The sequence below is a fragment of the Pholis gunnellus genome (assembly GCF_910591455.1).
Source record: "Pholis gunnellus genome assembly, chromosome: 11".
NCBI classification, from domain to species: Eukaryota; Metazoa; Chordata; class Actinopteri; order Perciformes; family Pholidae; genus Pholis; species Pholis gunnellus.
This window is the reverse complement of record NC_136538.1, coordinates 14,743,081-14,768,278: the sequence shown is the minus strand read 5'-3', so window position 1 is coordinate 14,768,278 and position 25,198 is coordinate 14,743,081. Positions and strand designations below refer to the sequence as shown.

General features: G+C 42.9%; 2 protein-coding genes across 4 annotated transcripts in view; both read right to left on the bottom strand.

The window, feature by feature from the left end:
- dlg5a (discs, large homolog 5a) overlaps positions 1–12,148 on the bottom strand; it is a 32,665-nt gene extending 20,517 nt beyond the window's left edge. For both annotated transcript variants that reach the window (XM_079168914.1, XM_079168915.1), the window contains exons 1-4: positions 11,469–12,148; positions 2,480–2,548; positions 1,261–1,435; positions 608–751 (exon numbers count right to left, since the gene is read on the bottom strand). In XM_079168914.1, the coding sequence (XP_079025040.1) occupies positions 608–751; positions 1,261–1,435; positions 2,480–2,548; positions 11,469–11,778 (698 nt within the window). In that variant the 5' untranslated portion in view covers positions 11,779–12,148. The remainder of the gene's footprint in view (positions 1–607; positions 752–1,260; positions 1,436–2,479; positions 2,549–11,468) is intronic.
- Positions 12,149–15,525: 3,377 nt separating this feature from the next.
- On the bottom strand, positions 15,526–23,916 carry anxa11a (annexin A11a). 2 transcript variants are annotated; one of them, XM_079169019.1, is made up of 15 exons: positions 23,854–23,916; positions 22,031–22,381; positions 21,515–21,597; positions 20,558–20,890; positions 20,307–20,394; positions 19,981–20,075; positions 19,566–19,679; positions 19,371–19,461; positions 18,751–18,830; positions 18,604–18,660; positions 18,372–18,465; positions 18,147–18,242; positions 16,766–16,824; positions 16,538–16,660; positions 15,526–16,311 (listed from the first exon to the last, which is right to left on the bottom strand). In XM_079169019.1, exons 2-15 carry the CDS (start codon positions 22,377–22,379, stop codon positions 16,252–16,254), a joined length of 1,722 nt encoding a protein of 573 aa, XP_079025145.1. In that variant the 5' UTR covers positions 22,380–22,381; positions 23,854–23,916; the 3' UTR covers positions 15,526–16,251. The 2 variants fall into 2 exon arrangements, with proteins under 2 accessions (XP_079025145.1, XP_079025146.1); XM_079169020.1 differs by having other exon boundaries at positions 20,558–20,743.
- Between the last annotated feature and the right edge of the window lie 1,282 nt (positions 23,917–25,198).

Below are 25,198 nucleotides of genomic sequence, written 5' to 3'. Positions count from 1 at the left end.
CACAGAGATACGCACGAGTGTATGAAGCATCAATGTTACCTATATAATTTATAAAATGTCTCCCTGATTAGCAATTAACATCAACTTAATTTGACAACTTATCTTTTGCTTCTATCGTATTAGAAAATATTCTAATTAGCTAAACACTCTAACAGCTAATACGCCGTATGATCAGTCTCTATGCTCCAGAGAAATGTTGCCTCGGCTTATGAGCCGTTCGGCTGAATAATTCAATCACATAAAAGCCTCAATTTTCAAGCTTTTAAAAGTATGCATGTATTTTTTTTTTTTTTGGAGAGCCAATGCGAAAGCCAGCTGTAGCTCCAAGGGATGCTCTTTCAATTAGGTTAATTGGAACACGGTGCCAGTGTTTCCAGTAGAACAATGCAATAAAATGTAATTATTTCTATGCTGAAAAGCAGCAGGTGACAGAATGTTCATCCTACGCTGACAAGATTTGCACTACAATAATGAGTCCCGACGCACATTCACCACTGCATATTGCATGTAGACTACATAATGGAGGTAAATAGCTAAAACAGAAGGACTTTAAGAGTCCTTTGTCAGCAACGGGAAAGGGAAAATAGGTGTCGTGAGAAACACTTACTGGTAGAAGTCAGCCTCTTTCACAGCCTCCTCGCACCTCTTCAGTGTTTTGGTGTGCTGGTTCTGGAGAGACTGCAGATCTGCCATGGCCCTCATGCACTGACTTTTCAGACGCTCATAGTCATGACTGGCTTTGGAATTTGGCCTTAGGGAGAAAAGCAGCAAGAAGTCAGCACTCTACCCAGCAGCCGTGTGCTGTAATGTGGCTGAACACAGCTCAGATAGGAGTATTGAAAAGACAGCGTTGACCTTCCACTCGTATGAGAAGAAGAGAGGAATGAAATTTCTGACTAACTGTAAACAACATTGTTTTAAAAGTATGCACTGATTTTAAAAAGTATGCACTGATTTAAGCAAAGCAGCCAGTGCCAGTGTCATCTCACTGCAATTTAGAGTCAACATTACTCCAGACAGCAGAGGATTAGTAGATGTAGGCTTCATTGGCATCTAGCAGAGACAACTGATTACCCCTCTATCCTCTGACAGCAATGAATCCAAGGTAAGAGTCAATAGTTGGATCTTATGTATTTAATTAATTTAGGCAAAAAAGCATCTATGATCACAGTAGACGGATTCATAGACAGCCAAATAAAAGTGTTACCAGAAGGATTAAACCCAGTAATAACAACTTGGCAGGCAGGCCAGGATTTGCACCTGCAGTCGTCGAAGGTGGTCCCGGGCGATGCCAACGCGAGACGCTTCCGGAGCTCATCCCTCTCCCTGGTCACCTGGCGGAGCTGGAACAAGATGGTGTCCAGGTTGTCACCGGACGGCCGGTTGTCGTTGATGGCTGGCGGTGGGGAGGACGCTTCACCGTTAACGGGCGAACCTGCGACAGCGAGCACACTATCAGAGGCTAGAACACACTGGAAACGCTTCCCTGGCAATACATGTCATCATCGATAAGGGGCATAATGTACATTAGCTCAGATGCTATTAGAGACACAGATAACTTATTGAAGAGTGCCCCTTGCAACAAACTGCTGCATTAGTAACAAAAAGTGTTTGGTTTTGCGCAACGCTCAGGGCAGCAACTGCCTGTTATATAATCTGTTCAGGGTTTTCTGTGACAATTTGTTGTAAATTTGCTGAAAATGATCTTGGATTCACAAGGCTACACCACCTGTAATCTCTGACATGAAAATGAAAGGCAGAAAGATGGGATTTGGTGATGTACTGTATCTCTGGTACTTACTGTGTGGTTTAAACAAAAGGTATCCGTGAATTATTTGATTCAATTTCAGCACTCGTGTTTGGACTGCCGAGGCATCCAAGTCTTTGTAGAGGAATAATAACTCCATTTAAAGCAGCTGTTTTGAAAGAGACTTACTTCTCTTTACCCTGGTGTATCTATAACAAGCTGTTCAATTCTACTATGATTTTAACAGCATAGCATTATTATAAGGACTCTGTCTTTCACTGTGGGTCCTTGACACTTTGTCAAATAGACAGACTCTGACAAAACATTATACCTCCTTAAAGAATCGTTTTCAGGGTTGTTTTCTTCATTGAAAAGAACACCCACGGCAGGAAATCTGAGGATTATGTCAATCTTTGGCTCAACATTTGGCCCTTTTGGAGGTTTATGTAACACAGCTGAGTCATTTGGACCTTTGTCAAAGCTAGAGAAAGGAAAGCATGGTTTCCTTAAGGGAAGATGAAAACATTGGGAGAGTGTTTTGGCCCAATGTGGGATTTAGAGGAAAAATATACGTCCTAATCTAATCATTGGCGTGAACAGCATTTCACAAAATGCTGCCATGCGGACTTTTTGTAATGGAGTGTTTGGAGATAGTATAGAGCCTGTCCGGCCTGGCACGACACACACACACACACACACAGTATATGAGGCACCTTAGGTCGTTATACATACCAACACTACTGAGGGAGCTGCTGCTTTCTGAGTCAGAGGGCATAGTGGAGAGAACACTGTATGTGGAACCTGCCAAGAGACAAAAGGCCAAGAGATACATTAAACTCCAAAGCACTGATAGATTGATTAACCAATTACACGCCAGCCTGAATTGATTGCCTGTGTGAATGTGGAAAGAGATGAATATTACACAGTCAACTTCATATTCTCTGCACAGCTGTGGGATAGATTTGGTGCAGGGTTTTTACTTGGATTAATAACTTCCAACACTCCTTCTTAGCGGCTCTATATTATCACTCCAGACCACCGTCGTCATTAAACCTCCTCTCCCTCACTGTGCACTCTGCCTTGCTTTGATGTATAGTCCCTGTATGTTTCTGCAACACAGGCAGAATGTCACGGCTGAAATGGGATTTTCTCTTTTTATGTCAAGCACATAGAGAGAGAGGGGGGGGGAGAGAGAAAATGGTTCTCTATCTGAATAGCTGTACACACTGTTAAGCTGGGGGATATTTCACACGGGCTACCACAATCCATAGGAGAGGCTATGCAGATCCCCATTATACTGCAGAGTTCCTGCTCCAAAAGCGTAACATAAACATTGACAGCACGGATAGAATTTTTTCTAAAGACACATATTTGACTTGTGCTTATTGCAAAAGGCATCATCTATTGTAAAGCTCTGATTTTATCCGTATTTTTCAAGAGGAGTAAATGGGTTTTATACTCCCACACATCTAAATTTGGTGCGTTATTGTGGCTGCTGAAATAAGACACTGAACACAACAATCTTCAGTGAAGGAGGTCCTCTTGAAACCAGAACACTTTAGAATACACTTCCCAGTCGTAGAAATTGAAAAGAAAAAAAATGGGGAATAACTGGTTTTAGTACGTAGTGCACACCAATTTCTTTTTATATAAAAAAAAAATACACATTCATACTTTCAGGACTGTAACTAATAATTGTTTCCATCATCAATTCTTCTGCTGATTAATTTCTTGATGAAAGTTTAAGTTTCAGTTTAAAAAAAAAGTATTAAAAAAAAAAAAAAGAAAAAGTATTTAAATTTACAGAAATAAAACAGCAAATCTTCACATTGGAGAAGCTAGAACCAGATACATGTTTTGCATTTTGAGTTCAAATTAAAAAAAATTATCAAAATGGGTACTGATCCATTTTCTTTCTATTCTTTCTATCTGCCACTGATTAATCGATCAATCGAACTTGCCTACAAACAGCACAGCGAGGCACAGATAATGCTAATCTGAAGTGATAAAGTGCTCACCACACACAGGCACAAAGTCGTGCTGTGTACAGGGTTTAAGAGAGCAGGGGAATGGAGGCCGGCTTTGTCAGCAGCAGGCAATAGATTGACGCCAACTGTTCCAGATCTCCATCGCTGTCCTTGCCTCCCCACTGGGTTTAGCTACAACTCTGGCTCCAGCCCCTCAATGTGTGACAAGGCCAAGCCTAATTAACTATGAGCTCTGTGCGACCGAGCCACTCCATCTTAGGCCCGGCAGACAGAGGAAGAGGAGAGGGGCGGGGGGGGGGGGCTGAGAGGAGAAACCAGGGGGACGGCATGGAGCAGAGGACGACAGATGAAAGGAGATAGCCTAACTAAGTCGCAAAAGAGATAAGGAGGGAGGGTGTTTGAGGGACAATGAGGGAGATACAGAAAGAGCAGCAAAAAGGCTTTTTAATCTGTTCTGACATTCCCTGATGCTCAACACTTTTACTCTGCGAAGGGCTCGGAGCTTTGATTTCATATTGTTCCAGCAGACGTGATGGGAACCACGCACGGCATTAGACCTCTACAATCAACACGGCTAAGGTTCACGCTCATTTCCACGGCTGCGTTGCAAAGCAAACAGCTGACTCTTTGAACGCAGTATCTGACTGGCGACGTCTCTTAGTTAAAGAAGTGAGCCGCTGAGAGGTATTATGCCATCTCAGCTGGAGGATTAAGTCCTTCTTTTTTTTTTTTTTTCAGCAAAGCTCCTGTGCCAGAAAAAGCTGTAAAATGTAGTTTCTTGAATGCTGTATTTTGTGATTTGGAAACCAAAACACTCAGATAAATTAAAATCGGAGTAATCTCTACCACAGAGGACAGACGGCAATCAAGAGAGAGAGATAACTCCCAATATACGGGGTCAATTGTTGGACAATCCTCGCTAGCTCACCATCTGATTTGGCTGAGAGGTTAACTATGTGCACCAAAATTCCCACAGTTGGATCAGTGTCATGGGCTTGATTAACAAAAACGCAGTATGGATTTGCATGTAAGATACAAGCCAAGCGATCTGGCGGTCGAAGGGTCAGCGGTATTAGCCTTTTTTCCAACAGGCTTTTAATCATCGATAGCAATTAGCACCAGCCACAATCGGTGAGGCCGATCATTTGTAAACAAGTTCCCGGCGTCAATAAAGCAGGCATCCATTAGGGCAGCATGGATTTGATCATCTACACCGGTCTCTGCCAAAAAGCAGTCAGACGGGACAGATCACTCCTGAGAAATCATACCCAACTCCCACGTGAAAGTCTGAACAGATACATGAGGAACAATTAGACATGAATGTAATAATGGGGAGTGAGCATACTGACTGTAGATGCACTCTTAAAAAAAAAAAGTGAAACGTATTCCAGTGGAGGATCTGAGGCCGCAGCAGTAACAAAGGCCCGTCGCTGAGATTTAAATAGGTCAGGGGAGTACTCGCCCTACCTAAGGGGTTCCAGCCCCCCCCCCCCCCCCCCTTCCCCCACGTCCCCCCATCATGCGATGTGCTCAGCAACCAACAGTTGCTTCAGACAACCAGATTATGTTCTCCAGCACATAAAGCAGGATGACACACGTTGCCATGGTGAAGCTGGATGGGAGGAATAGTAAATTCTGCAGCGCGGCGGAAAAGAAGAAATGAAGAGTTGGGAAGGCCGTTGGAGGAGGAGATTCGTATCAGAAAGAGAGATGCAGAGTCTGGGCGGGTTGAGACGAAAATATTTATCAGTTCCGGAACATTCTCTTATCGGACAATGAGAGCCGTCTCCCGAAAAAAAAAACATAAAACTTGTATCGTTATCATTGCGATGGGACTACGCCGCCGCTTCATCGTTAACGTGTGGACAAGCCTCAACACTAAAGAACATTAAAGACACCAAACGAACAGCGTTAGCTTTCCAAGAATTACAATTGTGTGCTATTCTTTATTAGTCACTCTCGGCTCTTCTCTCTGTCGGTGAGAAGCAGTGATTAAAAAAAAAAAAGAAGGAAACAAGAGGCGAGCAGAGACTAAATAGCCTTTGTGGTCTTTCTCCTTCTGTGTCCACACAGCTTCACTGCCATTCAATTACAGAAGCGCAAATAACAGCAACACTAATGATATGGTTGAAAACCACCCGCTCCTTTTGCAGTGCGCTTAAGTGATGCTGATGTGTCAGCATTAATCCAGAGGGCAGAAAGCATCTGGAATTTGGGGAGAGATATAGAATCTCATGCAACAAAAGGTCCACAGCTGGATTAGAACCAGGGACGTTGCGGGCGCCGTATATGACATGCAGGCATGTATGCACTCAAAATGTTACTTTAAATTATGAAATTACAGAAGTATTGGCAACATAATGTACTTAAAGCATATTTTAGACTTTATCTGCCTTACATACAGTGAGGTACTTTAATATATAACAACGCGTAAAACTCATATTTTGGTTGTAAGATTATCTTCTGAAAAGTAACTCTGAAATAAACTTAATGCATCTTGAAATAACACAACTTAAATTCCCTCCCTATAATCTGGGACGTCCAGTAAACCATGTAGTGGGTCTCTTCTGGGGCAGGCAATGACACCATGGGCCAAGACTCCGGGCAATGCGCCAGTGAAGGGGTAAAGGATTCATCATCTGATTTAAGGAGTCTACACTACGCATAAACACGAGGACATCCAACAGGATGACTCCATGAGGCAGGATTACTCCGCCGCACGCACATCGCCTGACTCACAGCTCCGTGTCTTTTGGTCAAACCCACCCACCTTTTTGTGTTTTACTCATAGGTCCAAGTCTGCCCCGTGGCACGTCTCAAAATAAAATCTGTTGTAATGTAGATTGAAATGCAAGATGCAGACGCGGCCTTGTAGTCGTTTGGGATGCGTGAACACTCTGGGACGTGAGGTGCATGGAAAACAAAGAGATGTGTAGAAGAAGGTCCGTAGCCTTCAGCCCGGCAGACCTGTCAGAACTGCTGAGCAGCACCAAAGCGCCCCTCGAGTGCAATCCAGCCCGGCCTATTATCAGCACGCCATAATGGGTTTTCTCTCTGCAAAGAGCCCTGCCTCAGCAGAAACGAGACATCATTTGGTTTTGAACAGCTGGCCTGTGCCACAGGTTGGGTCAAAAGCAAAATAAAAAAGGTGAAAGATGTCTGCAACATGTCCGCCAAACGCTCCGCTACCAACTGTAGCTGTACTAATACGAGCCAAAACGCCCGTCTGTGTGGAATAAACCCACTGCTGGAATTTGGGCAATCTTTGTGACATTCCTTTCATGTTTAATCACAGAGGAGGCCATCTTGCTTCAGACAGCATTTTCAGAGTGTGTTGAGATAATTCAGTGATTAAACTGCACTCTAATGTTTTCTTTAAAAAGGTCACCAAGAGAAGGGAATAATATGGACATCATCATATTTCTGACAAGTGAATCACACAGATGCTTCAAATCCACCGAGCAGACAGGAAGCACTCATCCAGAATAAATAAAACGTGGAGGTACCAAAGGCAACAATTGTCATTTGTTGGAGATTAAAGGTTCAATTTGAGCAGGCATCAGGTGGCCTCTCCTGGCCAGAGATTTGGAGGACAAATGACTGCAGGTGCAGAGAGGAGAGATAAAGAGGTGGAGAATTAAACAGATGGAGAGACAAGTGGTAGAGAAAGCTAGGGCACCATAACGGGAGGAGAGGAGAGGAGGGATATACAGAGAAGACCGCAGAACAAAGCACAAAACAGCTACAAAAAAGGCCTGCTAGAGGTGTGGGGGGGGGGGTGTAAGACATGGAAAAGAAAAAAGCTGTTTATTTCCATGACTTCATAGCATTGGTAAACATTTAGAGGCTGGCATTTCCTCTACCTTGTGGGGTAATTAGAAAGCAGAGGAACATGTGTAAAATGGTAATGGAGTCCTGTTCCACAGCACAGCCTCCTGGCTGCGCATCGCATATTCAGAGTGGAGACAAAACCTGCCATCAGATATTAATGCTAAAGTAAAAATACACATATTCTACACTAAAAGCATGCTGTGTTAGAGAACAACAGAAGAGGACAACACCACCAATGTCACAGTCAATGCACTGAGGTCAACCTGGGAGCTTGATTAGATGGATCTATTGAGCAACATTTCTGACAAGAAATCCTAAACCATTAAAACTGCTAATTATAACTGATGGACTAGCTTCTCTTTTCAATGGTTTCAAATGTCTTATTACCCAAGTACCTTCAGTTTACAATGACAACTCACACCAACATCAAAGATGAATATGTTGCATTTCTAATACCTTAAATTAATTTGACTGTTGATCGATGTTTTAATCCACCGATCGTTGCAGCGTTACCTCAGCAGCGCACTATTGGCTTAAATCACAAGATAACCAGGGGCCCCGTTTCAACTGAAGCCTGCATTGCTGCAGGTTGCACAGAGACACTGCGGCGTAATTAAACTCGCACCGACAACACTCATAAAGAATGTGTGATCTGCTCAAGAGCGCCTAAGCAGAAAGCATCAGTTTGACGGCGGATGAAATCAATGGCTTCCTCTCTAAGCACCGAGAAGAACGCGGCGAGAAAAGGGACCAAAGTCAGACTAGATGTACAAAGAGAGAGAGAGGGAGAGAGAGAGAGGGGTGATGAGGTGAGTGACTGTGTGCGTCACTGGGTGACAGACACCGAGAGAGAGAGAGAGAAAGTGAGGCCAGGTGGCCCATGGGAGATATTTAAGAGTGGCGGTCGTGACGAGAACGTCAGGGTCTTAATTCATCCTGTCTGTCCACTGTGGTTTATGGAGTGGGACAGAAACTGGTTGACAGGGAGGAGAGCAGTACCCCCCACACACACACACACACACACACTCACAGGCCTATGTCCTAGGCTGCTGTACACAGAACAAGCTGCTGACTGGGCACTTTGGGCCTGCTCAACTTCTCAACAAAAGGCCTGTTGTCCCCCTCTCTCTTGCTCCCTCTTTCTCTCACCCTCCTCTGTCTCTCTGGCATGTCCCTCTCTCTGTTTAAGTGTGTGGAGGAACGAAACCACTCAGTGGGGGGAGAGAAAGATAATGAGTCAGAGAGAAAAAGAGAGAGAGAGAGAGAAAGTAAAAAAAAAAAAGATTAAAAAAAAAAGGGGATGACGCCGGTGAGTCAGAGAAAAAACAAAAAGCAACGAGAACACCGAGACGGACCATGAGAGAATAAAGCCAAAGAGACAGCAGAAGAAGAAGATTGTGGACGCTGCATCGTGTCAGGGAGAATTGCGTTGCCCTCCAGTCGCAGTGACTTTAAATCACTGTAACAGGCCTCTGAAAAGAGTGGGGGGGGGGGGGGGGGGGGGGGGATGTGCAGGTACATCTCTACTACTACTACTACTCCATTCCTCCAGGTAGAATACTGTTCATGTAGGGAACGTAGGGAATGAGTGCGCCTCGGATTCAGGCGTGAAATCAGCTCGATGTCAGCCGCTTGGATTTATGAAATGAATTAAATCCGGTGTGAGAGCACAGGAACATGCTCTGCAACATCACTTCAGTTATACTCAATATTCTGAGAGAACGATCCGAGTTGGAGAATTAAAAACACTTTGGCATAGATGCACAACGCAGGCTCAATAATGAATGATTTGTTTGTGTGTTCTCCGTAGCGAATGGGTTGGAATTTGCCAGCAAAAACACTAATAATTTACAGAGCCCGAGCTTCCAACAATTGACCATCTGTACACTTTCCCTTTGGGGGGGGGGGGGGATGTTTCTTTGGAGTTTGGATGATTTCATAACATGTGCGTGTTCGGAGGCTCAGCTGGCAAAGGAGGCGCATCTGAGAACAAGAGCAGGCAGGCAGCATTAGACGAGGATGAGTTGAGAGCAGGTTGCTATCAGCAAGACTCATATCTCATAACTCATCAACACTCCTATTCCCCCATCTTCACACGGCCCGCGGTGTTCGCAGACAAACTCTGAAGAGTTCATCCCTCTGAGCTGCATCTACCAGCCTCTTTGCCCCGGAGGTATAGTAGCCTACTCCGTGGAGCGGCTTGTCGTCGGTTTTCTCTCGAAAGTGCGTTTGAAAAACGCGCTAATCGCGTCAGCCGAATGACTTACGTTAAAGATAATGAAAAGCACAACACTTCAGTCAAAAGAGAAGAGGCCACGAGCGTGGCGGGTAGTGTGATAAAGAGTGTCACACAGGGAGAGGTGACACCAGCGAGAGGAGAGCGAGGCCTAAGCCTCTGTTGAATAACCACAGGCTGACTTGCCAGACTCACTCTCTCCTAGTACTGGGCAGGTCAACTCAGCGGCCTGGTGCTGCAGTCTATTACGAGAAAAAGAAGGTGTGTGTGTGTGTGTGTGTGCAGCTGCTCCCAGGTAAACAACTGTCAGTGTATATATGGCTGAGTGTTATTCTGCAGCAGCGCAGTCAATACAAGGAAGTAATAAAGCTTAAGGGAGCATTAGAGATCCAGTCAGCAGAGCAGCGAGACACCAACTCAGCATTACCTGATAAGGTCTGCTTGATGGTAGCAGACAGAAAAACACGCTACAACTCGGCAGCTGTGAACTATTTATCGATCACAATGTGTTGTTATTGTTTTTTTAAAACACAGACACGTCTCTTTGAAATAAAGCTTCAAAAATGATCTGCAACACAGCCAACATGGTTGTTTTTACACGTTACTCTGCATCTCCTCCCCACTTTTGGATCTCAAGGCTCATCCTGCAGTCAGGCCCTCGGGGCACGACGCTGATTTGGGAAGTAAGCCACTGGCTTCAGTCATTCACACAGAGCAAAACAGGCAAAACTAGACAAGGCTTTTACACTTGGTTTCCTTTTGCCTCTGTGCAACAACAACCACAACAACCACCACCACCACCAAAACCGCTGAAATGGATGCAGTGGCTGTGAGGACAAATCCAATAACTGCAAGAGAAATCTGGTTAAATACAAATAGTAGTTTGCGCTCCAAAACGGGGAGGCGGACTGATCCAAACCATGCTTTAGGTTTGTATGCATGCATGCATGAGCGGGCTGCACACACATACACAGGTATAGGTTGATATGGACCAACATGTCAGTGGTACAACTGTTGTCATGGAAACAGGTTACCGAATGTACCATAACCCCATCATGCCCACTGGTAACACATTGGAGTTAGTGTTGCTCAATCCTGGGGTTTTCTCCCCTTAATAATGAACAAATATGACAGAATACATTTACCATACCCAGCCTTTTTTGTAATCTGTATGTTGCAGCATGGCTGATAATAATAATAATAATAATAATAATAATAATAATAATTATCGGTGGCACCAACGTTCCTTGGCAGAAATAACCACAAGCTGTGCAATAGACCTGCAGACCACAGTGAATATTAAGTTTAAAACAAATACAGTGCATCATGTTGGGCACATTCAACAGAGCGTATAGTGCTCCACTCAACACTTACAAATGTGGAGCGTTGTTGTACGGAACGGCGTCACTTGCCCCCTTTGCAAACCTTCACGTGAACCTTTATCACCATTTCATACAGATTTGGGTTCATAACTAATCAAGCTCCAAAGCCTCGCTGTTGTGCAGCCGTCCCCTACACGGGCTCCTTGCACCAGACCACCCAGATTGTGAGCCTTCTCGCGGCTAGGTCTACGCAGAGGCTGGTGTACTCGTTTTTCCCTTTTCTTTTTTTTTTAAGCTTCAAAGTGAAAGCCTGCTCGAGAGCGGCTCGTGCTCGAGCTTCTTACCGGTGGTGTGGTCCACGGGTCCCCCGCCGTTGTTGCTGCCGCTGAACAGGGCAGCGTACAGGTCAGGGTATGCCTTCTCCAGGGCCACACACAGGTCGAGGAAATGGTCGCTCTCCTTGTTCATCAGCATCTTCAGGAGGTGGTCTACTTTCTCGGCGCTGGACGAGCAGTTCTGGTCCAGCTCGAACCTGTCGAGTTGGCTCAAGGTGCCGGAAACTATCAGCAGCTCGATCACTCGGTCCGCGTCGGTTATGGACTCCAATAAGTTCTGGTGGCACTGGTCGAGCAACTCTTTGTGCTTTGGCTCCATGGCTATGCGCTGGTAGTTCCGTAGCTTCCACCAGCTAACCCCCAGACGGCCCGAGCGGATGGAATATCCTCACCGATCGAAAGTACCGAGCGACTGTTGGACTTTAACTCCGGAGCCACCACGGCATTAGGTTGCACGGGAGATCAATTTTTATAGCATATCGAAAAAGCCACAAGAAGCCATATTTGTTGCCCAGGGCTGTTGACTGCACTAAACAGCGATACATGTTCCCATCTTACTCGCGCGTGGCAGTTCAGGTCGTTTTGGGCTTCCTCGCAGAGCACGCTCGAGCCGAACACATACTCCTCTCTCTTGTGTATCCTTTAAGGCGCCCTCTGACGACTCCACTGCTGGGGAAAACTCACGTAACTCCGCCGATGATCCCCCAGTTACACTGTATCCTCCGCCATGTCTGAGCAACTCAGCAGCTGCTGCCCGCTGTCAATCAACGTGCGGTTCTATGACCATATAAGGCGAAACGGGGCGGGGCGTTCACAGAAACACACCTATTTCATCAATGGGCGTACACGTTACACCCGTAGTACGTCGAAAAATCCCAGGCGAAAAAAAAAAAAATAGAATGGAGAAGATTTGCAGGAAAATAGAGATTTATCATAAACATAGTGGTACATGTGTGGAAACTATTACCTCATCCAGTAAAGCAAACATGTATATTTAGAAACATGCTAACATATTTCCGTTGTCTGCAGTGGTGGAATGTAACTTGCACATTTACTCATATTTGAAGATATTTATACCAATATATTTTTTATATATTCATCTATTTTACAGTTAACTTACTCTATTACATACACATGATGGAAAACAGTATTCATTATCCAAAATAATATATAATAGTACAACACTCACAGGAGCATCTATTTTTATAATTTATATACATTTTACATTTTCGATGCAGGACTTTTACTCGTAATGGCTTATTTATGTATTTCTTATTTTACTAAAGGGTCTGAATACTTCTTCCACCATGGTTATCTGTTGTTATCTTTCTGTAGATTCAGTGTGATGCACTATATCACCACAGAGATGAATATAAGACGTAGTTGAGTAGTTGATGAACCAAGAAATAGTGATCCTTTCGTCATAATCCTTTGATTTAACACGGACACATCCAATCAACCCTCACTGACTACATCAAGTATTGTTTTAGGAAAAATGCTAATGCAGTAATAAAGATACAAGGATTATATTCAGTCCTTGCCTAATACTTGATGTAGCCGCAGACTGCTACATGTTTCTACAACCAGAGCTGCATTGCAACCAATCTCAGTGTACTGTATCCGTGTGCTGGATTAGATAGAAGAGAGCAGTGAGCCATGTGAACAAGCAATATGTGAGGAGGACAAATGAAATGTGTATTTGAGTAGGATTTGTGGAATATAATATGGTAATGACGGATGCATTCGGCTTCCAGTCTGAATAAAGATTGTTGGCACAGAGGCAGGCGTCTGCAGGCATGCCTCTCAAAGCGTGACCTTATTCAAGCATGCACTGAATCTCATTGTGACATCTACAACCCTCTCTCCCCCTCTCTCTCCATCGCTGACATGCTGGCTCCATAGCCTGTGGAATCATGTGCTGTCCCTTTAGATGAAAAATTAATTACAATTCATTCATATCAAAGGGAAGCAGGTCCCCACTGCTGACACAGATTGGACGTTTGTGTCTGCATCCTATTTCTGGGGACACACATTTGAATAGAGGAGACAGCCGGGTGCTTTTAATCTTGGGGGTATGAATTAGTTTATTATTTTAGACAACAAGGGTGCTGTTTCTAGCTGATACTTTACTGGAATGTTATTAAACAGATCTGTTTGTCAAACAGCCCAGATCAGGCTAGATAATACAGCTTTATGTTTTATTAAGGAGACTGTCAGCATCATTTATCCTGGTGAAATTGACTAAAACTGAAAATGTTGCCGATTTCTTTTTTAATGCTTGTCTGAATAGAGATCTAGCTAACGGGGAGCTTTTGAAACACTTTTATTTACTGCATCTACAGAATCATTCTCAACACGGTATATCTATTTGTTTTATTTGTACACCCCCCTGGAAGACTGGACAACATTCCAGAAAAATAAATAATAATAATAATAAAAAAATTAGATAGAACATACATAAGGAATAAATCTTACATGGTCAAATAAAATAGCCTAAATAAACAAATTAAAGATTTGACAGCTTTTCTGTTATTTTTATCAGTTACAGCCTACTAAGTTATATTTCTTGTAGTGTAGACATTATTCAATTGGTCCAGGATTGGTTGCCATACCTTTTGGGTATCCTATTATACAGATTAAGATGTCTTGCTAAAAGCAACAGCATGGGCTCCAGAGAGAGATTCAGATCTCCATGTGAAATGCCAAAAACTGCCAGACTTGGCTCTGGGTCTAAGGCTCCGTCACGCATGTAGGAGAGTGTTTCACAGAACCATTGCCCAAAATAGTTTCATATCTGGGCAGGCCCAAAATGAATGAGTAAGGGTTGCTGGGTCTCAGTTGCAGGGTTGTGTTGTGCACGCTCACTCATGGACAGATGCAGTCTATGAAATATTTGAAATTGGATCATCTCTGTTTTGAAGACACTTTTAATCTAAAGACATTATTTCGCCACAATACCTTCGGCCCACTAGGCACGGTGAGAGGATTCCCAAACGATTAGATCAGCTATAATAGACATTAAATTAAGCAATTCGTGGTTTTTAATTAACAGTGAAATACACGGCCTTAAGCTGCATGCCTGCAACAGATGGAGGTTTCTGATCATAATGATATCAAAACTAAAATCTTGGCAGAGACATGCTGAAACACTTTGAAATTACCTGATAAAACTCATATAATGATGGCTAAATTATCTACTCAAAACTGATCTAATCGCATCTAATCTTCATTAAAAACTTCTAGTTATTGTAATCCTAACATCTATCTGAAGCCCTCGAGCCTTTTTCTGGTCAATTTTAGCAGGATGTGATCAAACATGACTCTTCTAATATGGCTGCTACCCAAAGATCCCTCTGGCAGCACTGCACGCATGCTAGACTTGTTTAATGTGACCAAGAAGGCAGCTTTATGGTTGCTACTCCCCCCCCCACCCCCCCTGCACACCTCACAGAGTTATTGATCGCGGTGCAGTTAACTCACACATACTACTGTAGCCAGCGGAGCGCAGAGCCACGTCTCTACACTCGAGTGTGTTCGACAGCATTTTAAGTAAAGCCAACCGGGTGTAATAATCCACGGAGAGCTCCATGTGCAGCCACACACGCTGGCCACTCGACCCCCTCAAGGAAAGATACATGATGTGCGTGTATTGATTGGATGATGTGTATTTAAGGTGCACCAGACTTCCATCATATTCAGTGGTGGAGAATGAAGATACTTGATCATTATGTTGCCTGTACGAATTTAGAATTGTGACCATTGTTATTGATCTAATTCTATTTTACAATGATCCATATTCTTCACAGCTGAGCATTTGTATGGAGCTCTGCTTGTTGACATGTGGACTGAGACTTCACTGCCCTCTGCTGGCAAACTGAGTCTATTAACAAGTGCTGACTGCACCAGAGCAGACATGAGAAGGTCATGACAGATTTAGAGGATTTTATAATTGGTTAATGCGCCATCTGATGAAAACTGTTTGTATTGTACCTAGGTATTCGTTTTTACCCAGTGAAGGGATATGGTAGACATTGCTTTGATATTTAGAGGGACACATGTATTTTAATAAGGCTTGTTTATTTATGGTATTTTTCAAATAATTTCAATGTATTTCATGTGATGAGCCTCAAACACTTCCAGCGCAAGTTCTCAGAGCTCTTTTCTGAGACTCAAAAAGATACAATCGATACACCGACAATTCATGAAATGTGATGCTTGAGCTTTACATGCTACGATAACAGGAACTAAGAGTAAAAACATGAAGAAAAGCATCTGATGCGAACACAGCACAACTATGATGAACGAAGAAGAAGGGTAGACAAAATATAGAGTAGATTATACACTTGCAAACATGAACAGACAACTTTGGCACTTAGCTGCTGTGTACTCTATGTCTCATACTTTATTCAGCATTGCTGAACATTACTAAATTAGCTGATAAACGCGACAGATATCGTTAGATATCTGATAATTTTGGCAAAATTGATATAAAACATCTTAAAAATATAACAAATAAAATGTAATCTCTTTCAAATCTATTGTATGGTCATGTATGTTAAACCCAAATATCCAACAAAGATACCACTAGTGGAAAAATATACAACTTTTTTTGTGCATACTGTATATAGAAAAGAAACAGCAATATATACTAGGTTCCTAAAACTAGGTAAACATTGCATTGAGAGAACTGGCATGGCATGCAGGTTTGCGGTTTGTGTATAGTGCATATAGATAAGGCTGAGAACAGATATCTATAGAACATTTCTATAATGTAGTAGTCACGGTTTCCTTCTCAGTCACTGCCCCCACAGAACTTCAGCAGGAGTTTCTTGTAGTCTCCGGATGTGTCTCCCTGTCAATAAAACAAATGAGTCAGCAAAATATTCCGAATTATTGCAAAGTAGGTTTTGAGAGACAAGTAACTTGCTTTGATGTATTGGTGCATAACATAAAAAGTACTGCAAAAACCAAGAAGAAAAATACAATAGAAATAAGGAAAAAAGTGTGTACTTGTTGCTGTTAAATCATTCATCCTGCTGGGGATATTTGTATTAATCACAATATATGATGATACTTACAGAGATGTGTGTGTACAGCGACTTGCCGTAGTTTTTGACATAATCCTGGCGAATATCCAGCATGTCAACCTCGGAGCGGGAGACCATGATCCGGATCAGGGTTGTGTCTTTGGTTCCAGCTCCCTGAATTCACAAAGAGACATAATGAAGGTGACATCAGTTAAATATTATGGGACACTTATTTGGTTAAATATAGAATATTACTATTTAAATAAAACTGTCTCTTACCTTCATGGACTTGTAAAGTCTCTCAGCAAAATAGGCAGATGTGTTCTTAATACACTTCACTGGAAAAGAAAATACTGACTTATTACCAACACCAGCACAGTGTACTCATACTTTGTCTCCTTCTTTCTTTACAACAAACCAGATCACTTAATGACTATTAAGTGATCTGGAAAGAACACCATTCTAATATGCATCACTGCAAAGTGAGGATGACGAAGACAGCAATACTTTAGTGCCATCTGAAAAGTAAACTATGAAAAATCAAGCTATGAATACACCAAGAGAATATAAACAAGCAAATTTAAAGCTGCATTATTCAATATTTTCACATTTCATGAAATCACTATACGGACTCTGAAGGTGGTGTCACTCGTAAGGACGCACCTATAGGGGATTATGTGCCGCTCTACTGAGCTTTTAAGCCTGTTTGAGCCCAGCACCGTCGGTTTGAGTCTACCTACTTTCATCAACACAACATCCCCACTGCCAGGTGTTTTAAGCCAACCAGCTCTGATGTACGCTTCCTGTCCCCGAATAGCAGACAGAAGACGTTAACAACTACCTGATGTAGAAAGTTGAGCATCTAAAAAGGAGACCGATTTCTTTTTCTCGGGAATTGGTGCAGACTAAAACAGAGCTAAAAAGGAGAATTAATATTAGATTTAAATTCATCAGGTGGCAGGAAACATGACCGCCATAGGGTGATAATGTCACTCTGTGTAGCTAAATGTGAGCCATAACACCGTTGTGATGTGAAGTCAGGGCTGCGCTTGTCAGCCGGTTTCTGGGATTTTCCGCTAGTGGCTACATATTGATTACTGCAGCTTTATTTCAACTTATATTTTGAAAATAAGTAAGGAGGAATTCAGAAACAAAAACAGAAGAGTGAAATGAAACAGCTTCAAAAAACCAGACGGCAAACATAAAAACACTGCACTGCACCACCACGTCACAATGAAAACGTAGAGAATGGGTGTGTGAAAGGATTCAAATAAACCACATCTAAAAACAGGTTACTGTACCATAACCCTGAAAAATGTTGGGGCGGGGGGGGGAAGGAGGGGAAGAAAAGAGATTATGCAACAGCGCCCCTTCCTCCAGTTCTTCTTCAAAAGTGCATTAACATAGCTGTAGACAACACGTAACACAACGAGCATTGTAAATGATTGAATGTAATGTCAAACATGTGCTGCAGACAGCCTGGACACTCGTCATTAACTAATTATGTGGAGCTGATTCTCACTCATATTACATGCGTGTGACCCATACAAGACTAGATTTGAATAGAGGTGTGTGTGTGTGTGTGTGTGTGTGTGTGTGTGTGTGTGTGTGTGTGTGTGTGTGTGTGTGTGTGTGTGTGTGTGTGTGTGTGTCTTCTTACCCACTGCCAACATGCCACCCTCCAGGTCTCCGGACATCTCCCTGTTGATGCTCTTCTCGATATCTCTGCCACACATCTGCTGGTACTGAAGAAACACTGCGCACACAAACACACCATCAGTAACACAGATAACAAGGCACTAAAGTGGCCTTTGGGGCCTAATGCAGTTTAAATGTTGCACCTTATGTGAGTTTATGCGAGTGAACATGTCTCCGTAGAGAATACCTGCTCTGAGATGGGGTTTGCTCCGAGCACACAAAATAGCATTAAACTTGGACTCGTCTGTTCCAAGCTTGTTTTCTCCAGCAGCATACAGGGCCTATAAGGAGAACCACAGTGTGCACGGGTTGGCATGTCTTTGCAATCAATAGGTCTGGTATTTAACAATATAAGAACAACCAAGTTGCAGATAAATCCTCAAAACACGACTCATTAATGAGAGCGAGGCAGACCTTACCTGAGCATCCTGTTTAGCCAGAGAGATGTCGACGGTCTCTCGTTCGTCACGATTACCCTGCAAAGTACGGGACAGCATATTCCTAATTAAATCTGAAGGTAGCTGCTAAGACACAAGTATTCATTAATTTGTATCACGTATTTGTACCTGTGCCAGAGAGATCAGGAGCCTGCGGAAGTGGCCTGAAGTATCCCCACTAATGGCATCCTCCAGTTTCTTCTTGTATTCTGAAAAAAGGCAAAAATAAAAATGACGGAAGAAACGAAAACAGACCATAAATACATGGCTTCAATGCAAAGACATAGGTTCAAGCAACAGGGACTTTTGTAGGCTGATGAGTAATATTGTTGGATTGAAGATGCAATATAGATGCATATTTAAACATGCAACAGACATTGTGCAACTGTATTCAAATTATAAAAAGGTACTAAAATGTTAAATACACTCGCAGCTTCTCAGGCGTGTAATGTAGGGAGAGTGACCACAAATCCGCAAATTACTGGCAAGAGAAACTAGGATACTATACATGAGCAGAACAAATCGGGGGTTCGATAAATAAAATAAAAATGGTATAATGTCTTTCTATAGTTGCAGTTATGAAACTTCATGTGCATTTACAAATGTTACGGTGGTACCCCAATCTAGACAGACTGAGCTTATCCATGAATGTAATAAAACACTTTCAACACAGTTTTAGGAAGCTGTGTGATAGAGGAGATCACAACAGTAGGAGAGAGCAGTCCATTAATCGCCCTGAGGCTTCTCACCTTGTTTGTAAATGCGGTTTATCTCCTTGATTTCAGCGTTGGAGCGAGAAGACAAGATCTCTATGAGACAGGCTTCATCGGTTCCGGCTCCCTGAACAGAACAAAGAAAACCTCATCCTCCGGCCCAATAGCGGCACACAATTCTTCCCGTTTATTTCTGTTAACGACGGCTTGGTTTTGTCCCTGAGCATTTACCTTGATGGCGCTGTGGAGCTCAGAGGCATCGAACTCAGCTGGCGCCTTCAACGTGGCCATGACCAGCTGTCTGAAGTCTCCAGACAGTTCGGAGTGTAGGTCCTTAACCAGATCCTGAGAATGGAAACATGCTCGGCATAACTCAAAACCTTCATCAAGTGCTGTTGTGGCCTACTACAAGACGCTATGAGGCAGAGCTTTAATGAGCTGTGCGGACATTCAATCCCCTCTCCGTTTTACTGGCACCACGAGCACCTGTTTGTCTGCTTGTCACCATTACGCACTGCTAGTATAATGCACACTGTGCCACGTGGGAATTTTTTGTAAACATGATTGCTTTTTCAAAATAAGTAAATACTCGGCACCATGTATCCCATCAACAACATATAAACTCAGTTGGAGGGCGGAGCGTTACCTTCCCATAGGACGTCTTGTAGGCTCGGAGCAAAGGCACGCGCTGCCTATTGGAGCGACTACCCAGGAGGTCGATGATGGCTTGCTCGTCCGTTCCTGCACCGAAAAGGCCACAATGTCACATTTATAAAAGGAGATGATAGATACAGAAACATCTCTACATTTCTAATTCAAGTGACATTTATACTTGAAATGACAAAATGTCTATTCTAAATACAAAAGTTATGCTCTAAAGACAATTAAGGCTGTCCTCGACGAAAGAGGGTCTTTGATAACTAAGAACGGTCAGCCAAAAATATAAAAGAAATCTCTGCCCACAGCACTCACCAAAGCCCTTCATGGCCTTCCTCAGGACCTCCACATCTCTAAGCTGGTCAGCTCCAGGAAAGTCCTTGATTGTTCCCCTGAATCCTCTCTGAGATAACAACACAGTGTCATTTTAGCTGAAATGTAAATCTGTTACAGACATTGTACATTTATAAAAGAGTGTGTGTGTGTGTATCGCATTACAAAAGAGAGCCATAAATATATGTTTTTTTAACCTATGGGGTCAAAAAAGTATTTTTAGTCTTTCTCACGTTGACAGGTGGCGCTATTGGCATGGTTCCTCCTCCTCCTGCGTAGGCTGGCATGGATGGATTCGGTGAGGGGACCTTTGGGTAACCCGGCATCTGTGCTGGTGCTCCTCCATACCCAGGCATCGGCTGTGCAGGCTGACCGGGGTAGCCCATCCCCGGGCCTTGGGGGTGCTGCATCCCTCCTGGCTGTGGGTACAGGCCATTTGAGTGTTGGTTAGGGAAGGGGGCACCGTACCCACTAGGCTGAGTGGCAGGTGGGTACCCCCCAGAGGCTGGGGCGAACATGGATGGGTTTTGAGCAAAACCACCCATGCCTGCAGAGAACTGGTTGGCCTGCGATTTGGAAAGATTGGTATCCCATAATATGTAACGTTTTGAAGATTATTTCATGCAAAGCACAGGTAGCTGGTCACACCTTTTTTGGATTCGATGTAGATTTATGTATGTGTATATGGAATTAATCAATGTTTAACAAATGTCTAAATCTCTCATCCCGGATCTAACTTCAGATGAGAAACCAAAGTCAATTTTCCTGATGTTTGGAACTTCTTCCAGTTACAGGACGCACAATCATCCAAATAAAGTGTGGCCATGATTTATATTAAGATGGAAATTCATATAACAGACGATAGACAACAACATAGACAAGACAATGACTCAGAAAAGTAAGAGGGATTAAAAAGAAGTTACATTAGAGCGATAGCTTTGAGACGCATGAATAAGAATATAGTGTGGGACCTGTGTTTCATGCAAGAGACCTAGAAAAAGGGAAGCAGATGCAGACGTTTGGAAAAGTCTTACCGTAAAGTGAAAAGATGTGATATTCCCATGAATGGCTGAGTAATTAATTCTAACTGGAATATTCAACGCAATCATCTGATGAGGTTGCATTTTTTTTTTTTATATATATTTAGAATTTTTCTGGGTGCAGGTTATTTTGTTTAAGGCTAAACTCACCATGCCAGCGTTGTACCCAGGGTTGGATACGTTGCCCAGACCGATGGTGGGGTATCCCCCAGCAGGGCCACCTCCCCAGCTGCCTGCAGCACACAACAAAGACAAGGCTGTTCAGCAAAAGTACAGAATGCATTTTGCTACTACATGTAAGAATATCAGACTGAGACGGGAATGACCCTTCTTACTGGAACTCCCTTTTTCTCACCCTCCAACTAGTTAATGTGTAGGTGAAAGAGAGCTGGACAGACAATGGGAGTACTATGTGAAAAGACGGACAGCGGGACTTCCTTCTCTTAGCAACGGCAGATGTTTGTTTGTTTTTTGAGGGGGAAAAAAAACAATCTGCTCTGTTAACTACAAGTCTCGTGATCCCTGTTGCCCACAAACACGACATAACTGACTCACCAGAATACGTTAACCTTTTCACTTCAACATACAGTTGCTGCAAGTACTTTAAGATTTGAGTGTGTTGCTCGATGAGAAAGTGGGACAGTGTAACAGTGCGTGATGGCTTACCTTGTGGTGGTGCCGGTGGGTAGCCTCCAGCCTGAGGAGGAAAACCTCCAGCCTGAGGAGGAAAACCTCCGGCCTGTGGAGGGTAGCCTCCGGCCTGGGGAGGATAACCTCCGGCCTGGGGAGGGTAACCTCCGGCCTGGGGAGGGTAACCTCCGGCCTGGGGAGGGTAGCCACCAGGTTGGGGAGGGTAGCCACCAGCCTGAGGAGGGTAGGAACCAGGTTGAGGAGGGTAGCCTCCACCTTGGGGAGGATAGCCTCCAGCCTGAGGTGGGTAGGCACCAGGTTGCGGAGGGTAGGCCCCGGGCTGTTGTGGGTATCCACCTGCCTGAGGGTATCCAGGGTAGCTCATGGCTTTAAGCATAAAAACAGAACGGTCAATCAAAGGACTTCCAAAACATGACCAAATTAATACAAATGTAAGATCTTGTGCGGCCAACTACGTCGGTGAGCAAAAATATAAGCAAGAACAATACGCTGTAAATGAAACCCTTACATATTGAAGGCATGACACAGCAAAAATGTGGTTCTGACTTACAATAAGTATATAGCTTGTTGTTATACTGGACATAAAGTCCCATGACTCATTGTAGTGCTTTTTTAAATGCCCTCATACACACGCACCAGTCTTTGCTTATGAATGTAGCAATGTAAGTGTCACTGTCACTGCAATGTACTGAATTGCAGACTCCTTATTACAGGAAAGTTGGATCACAGCCATTTCTATGCGAGTGGTGAGGAAACTTTTCTTTTTGGTTGAGCTCGGTATGAAAAGCCGGAGTTCCAGTGTAACGACTTGTTCCATGGGAAGTCTGACTTCAGTGGAACTAATGGAACAGTCTTCTCTGCTTTGCATTTTATGGACACAGAGAGACAAAAAGATGTCGCTAGATAGAAGCATGCTTAGTACAGATGTACTACACAGTAGCACTGATGCTTGTCTCACATACACAGACCTACATCCAGGCTGACTCAGAGGAGCCATTGTGAAATACTTCAGTGGGAGTTAAAACGCATTTTGGTCAGAACAAATGTTTTTCTAAGCCATTTGCTTAAGGAGTTGGGGTGCTAGATAAAGACATTTGTCATTTCAGGGTTTAAGTTGTTCTTTTAAAAGTCAAACCAACGTGAGGTAATTACAAGGTGTCGACAAGACAGTGACGGATACTGTTAGATATTCTTAACATGCATGAATGTTTCGCTTTCATATGGTTGCCATGTTCTTGTGACGATGGGTGTGTCTGTTCATTCACGTAAAAAAAAAAAAAATTGTGAAGATTGCTAGTTCGAAGAAACACAAGACATTAGTAATTACTTCAAAAACGCCAAATATGTTAATGTTAGGAAAACAGACATGAAGCTATTTTATAACACGACCAACATGTTTCGTTTTGAACCTGGCACTACCTAATAAAAACGCTGCATTGGGCCTGTAACGTTGTAAATCTCCAGTTGAACATGAGCTAAGTTTATTTCTCAATCCAATTTACATAACGTCAGTTGGACCCTGCTGACCGTCGTTAATTAACGAGCTAGCTAGCCGGCTAACAGTAAATAAACCGACGCGATTCCAGCCGTTTAAATTAAGCCACGGACCGAGACGAACCGTCTCGTAGCCTTACATGGAGGAGCTACAGACACTAGTGATCGGTGTGCTTAGACGTTGGCAGGCTAACGACAGCGTCGAGAACAGCAACTGACGTTAAACCACAAAACGACTCTATAAATAGTTGCCACTTATCCGAATATAACGTATAACGTAAGCTGATGTATGATTCGTGATTGTAGCTCGGCTGTTTGAGTAGTTATTTGAAGTTAGCACTTACTTTAGTCCGCTTGCAGTCTCTTCCTGGTGGAAGTATTTCTTTAAGCCGCGGTTTTGACTGTACTTAAGCAGAATGGGTGGGACTCATACTTTCCATTTAAGGAACCCACCCAGCTGCCTTTCACCACGTGACAACAACAAATATGTGTTCCCACTAATCATCTATAGATGAATGTTAATGGCATGATGGAAAATGTGTCACACCGACGTCACCTATTGAATAACAATAGGTATATTATCTCTCAGGTGTGTCGCTACCTAAATATAGTTAAGCTAATAAGTTAAACCACTTGTCAGTTTTGTGTTTACTGACACACAGATACATGTACCAATCCTTAACAATCTGATAATATTATAAAGTATTGGAATTATACATACTAGTGAGTATATTATACAAGTACATATTACAAGCCTATTTAATTTTATAGTTATCAAAGTTATATAAATACAACGAGGTCTGTAATTCAAACTAATGAGAATAGTTATGAACTTCATTTATATAACATTTTTCTTTACAAGTTTAGAAAGTGCTTTAAAGAAGAAAATAGCAGATGAAAACAAAACACAGGGATCATAACACACCATGGGATGAATAAAGTTTAAAAGACTAAACGTATAATAATAATATTAATAACAATATAAACGTATCTGTGTGTGTGTGTGTTACTAGAGTAAAGCTGTGTGAGTGCACCACATGACTCGTTATTGTTTATGTGTGTGGTTGTCATGTGATGACAATCACCAACAATGTAGGGATATTTTTAGCGACATCACGTCACTGATCCTACCTTTAAAAGAAGAAAGCTAAACAGGATTATTGTGTTTGGAATGATACTAACTGTACTGTTTGTGTTTGTGTGTGAAGGACATTTGCCACAAGAGGGAGCTCTTTTTAAAGTTTTCTTCTATACCAACAGGCCTGCCTGCCACCTCCAGGTTGGTCAACAGAGAGGCCTGAGAGAGGCCTGGGGCTGGCGTTGAGGTGCTGATTTTACTGATTGATTAATGTTAGGCCTTTACTGGATTAACACAAGTTCGCAAGGACACTCTAAATATTAGTCAGTTAGGTGTAACTACTCACCTCTGGCCCTGAATACACAAAACACCTTTCACCACCCCTCTTTCTCACACAAGACCTATAAACAAACACATGTTATTAATGATACATGTTACAAGTAGTGCATGTCATCATATGGCCCAGAGAGAGTCTGTTAAACTGCCTAATGTTATTAACTGATGTGGCAGAGTATTTATAAACCTCTGAGCTGTTGGGATGAGGCGCTACAATAAGCATAAGAACCATTTGTCTCATCCAGCGGGCCACTAATGAATATTCATAGCAAGCA